General features: G+C 32.2%; 1 protein-coding gene across 1 annotated transcript; it reads left to right on the top strand.

Annotated features, from left to right (window-relative positions):
• The first annotated feature begins 1,711 nt into the window (after positions 1-1,711).
• On the top strand, positions 1,712-7,180 carry ORP3C (OSBP(oxysterol binding protein)-related protein 3C). The gene is made up of 10 exons (XM_022299428.2): positions 1,712-2,147; positions 3,016-3,109; positions 3,495-3,611; positions 3,700-3,772; positions 3,875-3,993; positions 4,295-4,416; positions 4,793-4,969; positions 5,849-5,993; positions 6,425-6,603; positions 6,692-7,180. Exons 1-10 carry the CDS (start codon positions 2,050-2,052, stop codon positions 6,942-6,944), a joined length of 1,377 nt encoding a protein of 458 aa, XP_022155120.1. The 5' UTR covers positions 1,712-2,049; the 3' UTR covers positions 6,945-7,180.
• Positions 7,181-9,775: the final 2,595 nt, after the last annotated feature.

The raw sequence follows: 9,775 nt of genomic DNA, 5'->3' as shown, positions 1-9,775 counted from the left end.
GATATATTTTGTGTTTAATGGATCCACGGATTTAAACAAATGTTAAATATGACATAGACCTATTAGACACAAAATTCAAAGCTGAAGAAGTTATTAGATATTTTTAAAATTAAAAAATCAACTAAAATTAAAAATTCATGGATTGAGTTATTTTCTAAAAAACTATTTCAATTAAATAATTAAAAAGATCTAGGGCTCGTTTGATATTGGTTTTTGGTTTTTGGCCATATATGTTTATAACCATTTTTTGGTTTTTGTTTTTAAAAACCAGAAAACAAAACATGTTTGGTACCCATTTTTTGTTTTATGTTTTTAAAAAAAGTTAGAAAATTGAAAATACTAGAGAAAGAAAATTCTATATAGAGTAGATATGACAATGGTGTGGGTTCGAATGAGGATGTTCTCCCCCATTCTCGTGCTAGTGAAAATTTTTAGTCCCTGTTTACACCTCGTTCTTCGGTCCGAGAGATTTTCTCGAGAAAATTATCGGTTTTATAATTGTCTTTAATTATTTTTAAAATTGAAGTATAAAAAAAGTGTAATAAATATATATTAATTATTTAAAAAATAGAATCGGGACGGGGACGGATCGGGACATGCATTTCCTATTTTTGGGCTCAACCTCCAGAAATTTTTATCATCCCTAGAGACATGAAAATACAAGTTTGGAGATATGTAAATAAACTTTTGGAAGATAAATTTTAGAGAGATAAATAGAAAAATTTAGAAAAAAAAATAGTGAAAGAAAAGTTAAAAGACAAAAACAGAAAAATCTTAGAGAAAAAAAAGTAAAGTCGAAAAGAAAATATATATTAAAGAAAAAAAATTATAAAGAAAGAGAAAAATTATAGTGGAAACAAATTTACAGATAAAAACAAGATTCAAAATATAATTTTTTAGAGAAAATAAATAAATAGAGAGATAAATAAAAGTTACAGTAAAAGAAAATTGAACGATAAAATAAAATATAATTTTCAAAGGAAAGAATAGATTAGGAATTAAAAGAAAAGTTATAAAAGACGAAATTTTAGACAGAAGAAAATTATGAAAAATATTAATTTTCAAGAGATAGAAATGAAACTTATCTATTAGAAAAAAAATTTTAAAAAAAATACAGAAAATTTTAGAGAGACAAATAATAATAAATATTCAAAATATAAAAATTTTAAAGAGAAAAAAATAAATTTTGAAGAGATAAATTTAGAAAAATAATGTTAGAATAAGAAATAAATTTTTTAGAGATAAACACGAAAAAAAAATTAAAAGTATTAGGAAAAAAAAAAAGAACAACAGAAATCAATTTTTGAAAATTACTTTTTCTTTTCTTATCTTTTTTTGAAATTTACATCCAAACAACTAGAAGTAAAAAATAAAAAACGAAATAGTATCATTCAAATTTTTTGAAAAATAGAATGAGCTAATCATCTGACTAAGTTACATATCCTAATAAAAAGACGGTGAGTTTGAATTCGAATACTCGTCCATTGCTAAAAAAACCGACGTGGCATAAAACTTAAAAAGTAAGAAAATTGGGGGTGCGGTTTGCAAAGAAAGGAAAATTGAGGGTGCGGTTTACAAAAAAGGGAAAATTGAGGGTGGGGCAAAAGTGTAAAAAAAAGGCAGGCTGGTGAAAGCCGCGTGGACGGCATTGGAGGGACAGCGAGGAAGCCAGTTGAAAGAGAGCAGCAGCAGCAGCCATCTTCCGGTAAATTCCCTCAATTTGACTCCAATTTTGTGCGTCAATTCGCTAATCAATCACCATTTCCAAAATCCATAATACCGCCATTTCAATTCCTCCTTTTCCTTCTCTTCTCTCTAATCAATCGGAGATCTATCTCTCTCTGTTGTTCCCTTTTTCCGATCTCAATTTGGGTTTCTCTTTCCTTTTTTCCCAAACCCCACTTTGTCTTCCCGATCATCAGACCCGAAATCCCTTTTTTTTCTTCTGGGTTCTGGCTGCTTCTGCTTCCCCCGCGTGTAGGATTTGATTCTTTGCAGGCGCTTGTGATTCGCGGAAGTGGTGTTTGTTTGAGTGGGAAGTGAGAAACAATGGGTAGCCCTGAGAATAATGAGAGTAAGGGCTTCTTTGCTGCCGTGACTTCTGGAATTTCCAAGCTTAGCACCGCCATGCACCGATCTGTCAATGGGTACTTCCGGCAAATTTTGTTTTTCTTCTTTTCTCCCTTGTTTCTGGATTGTTGTCCCATTTTTTAGTTGTTTGAAGCTGTAATCCTGTTGTTTGCTCTTTTTTGGTTTCATTATTACCGTCAATTTGAATAAGAAAGTTTTGTTTTCTGTACAATTCACGAGTCGTGATTTGTTGTTTTGAACTTGTACTTGTCGCTAGAAGTTACTCCTTTTCTTCTACTTTTTGTAGGTGTCTGGTCTCAGTAGGATCCTTAATTGAGATTTCAAATTTTCATAAATATTTGCATACTGAGTTCTAGTTTCTAAAAACAAATAGGATGTAGATACTTACATTTTGTTGTTCTCACTACTAGGAGATAGGTCTTCCAGAGATACTGAAATCAGGTGACATGTCTCATTTCAATTTGAAAGGTTGAATTCGCATCATGGTTACTTGTTATTTTGACAGTGGCTTCCAAGCTCTTGAAGTGTTTATTTATCTATTTCTGTTGCATAACATAGCCTCGTATATGTGAATTTGAGTGCTTGGGATTTCAGTCTGGTGATGAGAAGGTTGGTTTGTTTGGATGGTCTTCATTGGAATGCTTGTCAAAGCTTTCTCTTTCTCTCATTTTTGTCAACTGAACTTGAAGTTGTGCTACCATTATGGTTGATTGTACTGCTGATTAGTGTCAACTGTCATCCCTCTCAAGCCTAGTCATATTGTTAATGTTGTCTCGTGGCGGTTTTATCTATTTCTCTTACTTCACTTGATCATACTTTCCTCAAGTTATATATTTGTGGTCCATGTATTGCATTAATATAAAGTTTGTACAAATGCTAGAGAGTTTGTTTGGCTCATGCTTACATCGCCTGCCTTGTTCTCAGATTTCTTGGTTATGAAGGGGTAGAAGTTATAAATCCTGATGGAGGCAAAGAAGATGCAGAAGAGGAAGCTCAAAGAGGAAGATGGAAACAAGAGGTTTTCTCATTTATGCTTTTATCTCTGGTCTTTTCTTTCTTTGTACCTTTTTCTCTTTGTCATCATTAATGCATAGTGGTGAAGTCAACTATGTATCTTTACTATTATCGCTCTTTCTAAAGATTATTTTGGCGGGGGGACAAAATAGAGTATAAGTCGTTTTGGCCCAAGGCTGATCTTTCTTCTGAGAATTTAAGCTTGGGTTCCTGCAAATCCCCCTGCCCTGAAACCTTTTTAACTTGAATGGTAATACAGGAATGTTTCTTCTTTACTCTACTGTGTGTGGAGATCTCATTTTCTGAAGCTAGGAATTTTGTCTTCTCTTCTTCTCATCGAATTGTTCTATAAAATAGTTTACAATTTTTCTTTATTTGGGTACTAAAAGGATCGCGAAAGTTACTGGAAGATGATGCACAAGTATATTGGCTCAGATGTCACATCAATGGTCACTCTTCCTGTAATCATTTTTGAACCAATGACAATGCTTCAAAAAGTAGCCGAGGTTTGTTTGACTTTTGTTATTTCTTTTATTTTCTTGTTGAAACCTTTTCATTTGCATCATGGTGTTAATGATACATTATTCATTATAGTTAATGGAGTACTCCCACTTGTTGGATCTGGCGGATGAATGTGAGGATCCTTATATGCGGTTGGTGTATGCTTGTAAGTATCAAAATCTTAAGGCCTGTGCAGGTCTATAATCATTGAATAATGGTAGCATTTATTAATTTCTGATGATGAATTATTTTTTCTCACTTGTTGCAGCATCATGGGCTATATCAGTGTACTACGCTTATCAAAGGACCTGGAAGCCTTTTAATCCTATTCTAGGAGAGACTTATGAAATGGTTAATCATGATGGGATCACATTTCTTACTGAGCAGGTGAATTTCAAGATTCTGCTGCTCCAAAATATGTGTAGTTTCGTTCGTCTTGTTGCCTACTTTTTTTCTTGTAGGACTTATGTGTAATATAGAATCTTCTTTTACCACCACCAACACACACACACAAAAGGGCAGAATCGGTCAATCTCTTTCTTCCAAGTTCATGAGTTAGAAAGTTGCATGCAACTGTTTACATTTTAGTAATTATTCATTCTTGCTTATATGGGTTTTTTTAAGAAAATATTTTTTCCACATTTGATCTCATTTTTTAAAATAATTCTCTGCCGAATGATGTTTTCAGGTAAGCCATCATCCCCCGATGAGTGCTGGGCATGCTGAAAACGAGCATTTTAGTTATGACATGACTTCAAAGTTGAAAACTAAGTTTTTAGGGAACTCATTGGATATTTATCCTGTTGGAAGGTAAAGTTCCATTTTCTCACTCTCTTTTTATTCCCTCAGTTCTTCATTCCTTATTAAACTCACAAGGAACACCTAAATGTCAAAGGAGCAAGTTATAACTTATGAACTTTAGGGTTAGACGTCGTTCATAAAATTATTTGGAGCGCACACACCCAAAGTTAGATATCAGAAACTTACATGGGCAATCACTGTCAGGCCAATATTACTTGGAAATTTTGATGTTTCTTTTCAATTGACCCTATGTGTGCATTGTTGCATGGCATATGCTCTTATAGCCTACTTGCTGCCAGTGATAGCTTTGTTTCTTTTACTATGGCCTTGATGTTCGATACTGGTAGACTAAATTTAAGTGATTATATGATTTTGGCCTTTGCAGAACACGGGTGACTCTCAAAAGAGATGGTGTAGTATTAGATTTGGTGCCACCGCTCACTAAAGTTAATAACTTGATATTTGGGAGGACATGGGTTGATTCACCCGGGGAGATGATAATGACCAATTTAACAACTGGTGATAAAGCTGTACTATATTTTCAACCATGTGGATGGTTTGGGTAAGAATATTTTTCCCATCAGTCTCTTGACATTACAAATTCTGTCTAGTTACTAATGCTGATCTTATAGGCACTTGGCGTTATAATGAATTTTTGTGTTGGTTTCTGTGAGATTTGACTGCTGTTATTGTATTCTTAGTGCATATATTTAGTGGGTTTCCTTATCCATTTTTCTGTCGATATACATAATTTAGGGATATTTCATAAAATTGACCAATTTAAAATAGGTTAATGACTTTTGACCTAATCCTTAAAAAAGAGAGAATTGGGACCTGTTTATTTCATCTACCAGTTAAATGACTTTAAAAGTTGAAACATAACAAACCTCTTTCCGTCCTTTCCCTCGGTCTCAAAATTCTATCTCCATCTATCCCTCTCGTCAAACATCTTAAAGTGCATGACTTCATACTTTTAAAATAATAAATAATGTGTTATATTTACCTTTCTAGTATGATAGATCAAGAATTTCTTCAAAACAAGACCTTCAACGCGTAAGATGTTTGTGATAGAGTTAGAGAGACATCTTGCGAACTTGTATTTACTAAATGGAAGGGGAAGATGTACTTGTAAATTCTAATATTCTTCTTTTGTTGAGGGTGTGTTTTCAAGTCTATAACCCCTTTAATATTAGGTCAGTTTTTGTCAATTACCCATAACTTAGTTCCTTCTGTTCTCATTATTTTGTCCAAGATCAACTTGGGATTCTTGATTTGAAGTGATCATAGCAATTTTCTTGAAATGGACTGAGAGTAATTGAACCTCATTCAGTGATTGAAGTGAAGTTCTTTTTCTCAGAAACTTTTGGTTTTTGCTGTCATTAAAATAGTAATCGATGCCACTTTCCATCTCATCTTGTTAACCATTGTTTTTTGGTTGCAGTGCTGGCCGATATGAAGTGGATGGTTATGTTTATAATGCGGCAGAGGAACCTAAAGTTTTGATGACAGGGAAATGGAATGAATCAATGAGTTACCAACCTTGTGATATGGAAGGGGAGCCTCTTCCAAACACACAACTGAAAGAGGTAACCGATATGAGTTTAGTGAGGCTCCATTTGATATATAAAATATTTTATATTTTTAAAAATTAAGCCTAGAAATAAAATACTACTTCCACCTATATGTTCCTTTGTCTTGTTAATATTGTTATCTACCTTCTAAAAACGTTTTCAAAATCTAAGTCGAAAAACTTATTTTTGTTTTTGACGAATCTAAATTCTAAACGTATTTTTAAGGAATATGAAAAATATACAAAAGAAATGGTAGAATCAAGCATAATTTTCAAAAACAAAAAATCAAAAATAAAATTTTATCAAACGGAGCCTTAGTGTTGCACAGAAAATGGTGCTGATATTTATGTTTGTTTCTGACATTCTGTTGGCCAAGTCTTAGTGATCTTGGGTTGAAATTTGACTTTTTCTCTCTGCTTTCTGCTATTATTGTTTTTGTTCTGTAGGTTTGGCATCTGGCTAAGGCACCCGAGAATGACAAATTTCAATATACACACTTTGCACATAAGATCAATAGTTTCAATACTGCCCCTAAAAAATTGTTGCCATCGGACTCTCGATTGCGTCCTGATAGATATGCTTTAGAGAAGGGTGATCTATCCAAAGCAGGGTCCGAAAAGAGCAGGTTCGCTCCTCGATCTTTCCAATGATTTCTTTAAGCCACACTCGATTCACATTCTCATTGAGGTTCTAACACTTCTTTCTGTGGCCAGTTTGGAAGAACGGCAACGTGCTGAAAAACGAACTCGAGAGGCTAAAGGACAAAGTTTTGTGCCTAGATGGTTTAATTTAACCGACGAGGTTACACCCACTCCGTGGGGCGACTTAGAGGTTTACCAATACAATGGTTTATACACCAAGCATCGGGCTGACATCGATAGTTCTAGCTCAAGCAGCAACAACGAGGTTGATGTTACATCGATCGAATTCAACCCCTGGCAATACGGCAACTCGTCGACAGATTAAGCCTCTCCTCTATGTTTTAGTTGCTTGGCTTCTTCAGATAGTTGGTAATATTTTTCAGCATTTGATATTATAGTCTGTTGTTTGTTTATATACATAGAGTTTTTTACATTTTGTAACTTTGTTATCAATCTTTGCCAGCTTCTTCTTCCTTCCAATGTTCTGTCCTTGATGATAAAATTCATAATTTATGTGGTTTGACTTTTGAGTGGTGATTACATGAGATATAAGTTGTCTTCTTTTTCTTTTTTCTTTTAAAATTATTTTGCTGGTCCAACCAAAGAATTATTGCTATAATATTGGAGGAGATTATAGCAACATGTGATGTGGATATTTGAATTTATAATATTTTTTTTGGAAATAAGTATTTTAACCAGTTGAACGATGTTCTTTAAAGATCCCAGTGTATTAAAAGTTACCATTAAAATTGGTTTTAGAATTCTAAAAGAAAATAAAAGCATGATACAAGTACTTTGCAAGTGGTTATAGAATAAGTGTTCTTTAAAATTTATCTTCTCAAAAGTAATCTTAAAGTCACTCTTAATTTGAATAATTAAGAAGACTATAGTTTGCTCCAACAATTTGAGTTTAAATTATGGGAATTATCTACTTTATATTAAATATTGTATATAACTTTTTCAACATATCTTTATAATCTTGTGGGGATAAGTGTCTGGCCTGAGTGATTAATTAGGTGTAAATTGACAAAGACATCCTTATAAAAAGAAAAGGGTTATAAAAAAAGAATTAGGAATGGATTAAATTGTTTGAATTAATTGGGCAATCAATATCATAGCAAAGAAACTGAAATTTTGTTTCGTTTTTTAAATTTAGATTTAAATATTATTTTGGTTCCTGTACTTTTAAAATATTGTTATGGTCTCTATAAACTTTGGTTAGTCTCTAACTTTCAAAACGTTTGCTTTACCCCCTGTACTTTTAAAAGGTGGTCATTTTGGTTCTTATTTGTAAAATTTTACAATGAAAATCTTTCAATACAAATTTATGATTACATTTCAAAAAATTTAACAAGTAGAGTATCATATTAATATTTTGATCGAAATAAATGAGATAAAAATAAAAATGAAGGGGCTAAAATAGTCGCTATTAAAAAATACAAAGACTAAAATGAAAGTTTTGAGAATACGGAGACTAAAATGAACAAAAGTTAAAAAGTATAAAAACCAAAATAAATACTTTGAAATTACCGAAACAAAAATATGATCTATTCTCATAGCCAATGGCTTGCATTAAAACATCTACATGGATGATGGGAATGGGAACCTAATCTTTGTCACCTCAAAAAAAAAAAATCAAAAATCAAAATTCCTATATTCCTAATTGAAATTCCCCAACTTGAGAAAGTTGATGATTCTTTATAAATGCTTGCTATCTTTAGGAATTCAATTCATGTGCATTTTGGTTTCATTTATATTAAGTTTGGGAATTTGGAAGTGAGTTTTTTTAGAAGATAAATTTAATTACTATAGGCTCAATCTATTCTTCATACAATATGAAATGAAAATAATTTATTTTGGTTTCAGCTCGACTCTATTCTACGTGCATTTGTAGGCTTTCAACTCAATTTAATAGGAGATTTGAATTTGAAATAAAATTATTCGATATTGTTTACATATAATATAATAACTCAAATAAATTAAAGAATTGTCAACCTGTTCAACTGACCTGATTAAGACACCTATTTCAAACTTAAAATTCGTGGGTTCGAATCCTCACCCCTAAACGTTGTTGTGCTGAGAAATAATAGTGACAAATAAATAAATAAACAGAAAGTTTAAAGTAATAATTAAACTTGATAGATGAGTGATTCCAATGTATTGAATGATTACAAAGGTTGAAAAGGCAGCTCCTGAAAAGGTCTTCAATATTCAAAAAGTGGGGAACCCAACTCTCTTGGTTTCTCCATTCTGTTTGATTATATGGATTATTTTGTTTAATCTTTTGGTTTTAACTACAAAATGATTGGATCTGACGTGTTACGATGACATGTCGACATTTTCATATGTCTTTTAAGTTCGACATTATAGAAGGTAATTGGATATTTTCATAGTTTTAAAAAAAATCGATAAAATATTAAAAGAAATTTCATAATTTTACTAATAGGTACATAATACTAATACTAATAATTTTTAATTTATTAAAAAAATGTGACTTAGTTTTTTTAATCTTTTTTTTTTAATATCCATCAAAGATCAATATTTCTATTAACAATTCCACAAAATTGGATCCTATACATTTCTACGAAACTATGAAACATTTAAAACTTTGGTTCTAATATGTATTCATGTTCTAGTGAGAGGCTAATACCAATCTTTTTTCTATTTGTTCTTATTGTTTAACTATTTTTTTTACTGTCAATTTGAGCATAGTTTAACGGGTTAAGGCACATACTTCCGACTAAAAGGTCGTGAGTTTGAATCCCTACCGATGAAGGCCGAATTCCACCAGAGGACACGTCATCATCAGTTTGACGATTTAATTTTTCCCATGACTCCCACGAGGTAAGTTCGGAAATAATGAGCGTTGAACTATCGAACTTGGACAACTCTGCAACAAGGTGAATCTCGGAGATAACTGTAGGATTCACCCTACTCGAACGGTTATCTAGCTTTTCAAATAAATATCTAGAAATTACACGAAGGAGGTACGCTGACATTCTAATTGAGATTTTGCTTTCTAGAATCCTACACTGTATCATCTCTTTCTTTGGAATATAAGAAATGATATATAATATTGACCCAAATGTGATTAGCTTTTGGCTCAATTCTAGTGAATTATTATAAGCGATGTCATCAAATTTTTGGTGATGAAAT

Source organism: Momordica charantia (genome assembly GCF_013281855.1).
Source record: "Momordica charantia cultivar OHB3-1 chromosome 3 unlocalized genomic scaffold, Mcharantia_2.0 BLBB01000003.1, whole genome shotgun sequence".
Taxonomy (NCBI): domain Eukaryota; kingdom Viridiplantae; phylum Streptophyta; class Magnoliopsida; order Cucurbitales; family Cucurbitaceae; genus Momordica; species Momordica charantia.
This window is presented reverse-complemented; position numbering and strand designations above follow the sequence as displayed.

Bases quoted from the DNA above. Each gene is read 5' to 3' on its own strand.
- ORP3C (XM_022299428.2), top strand. From the start codon at position 2,050: ATGGGTAGCCCTGAGAATAATGAGAGTAAGGGCTTCTTTGCTGCCGTG. The intron at 3,110-3,494 runs GTTTTCTCATTT...GGGTACTAAAAG, and splicing joins GAGGAAGATGGAAACAAGAG to GATCGCGAAAGTTACTGGAA. The intron at 4,417-4,792 runs GTAAAGTTCCAT...TGGCCTTTGCAG, and splicing joins GATATTTATCCTGTTGGAAG to AACACGGGTGACTCTCAAAA.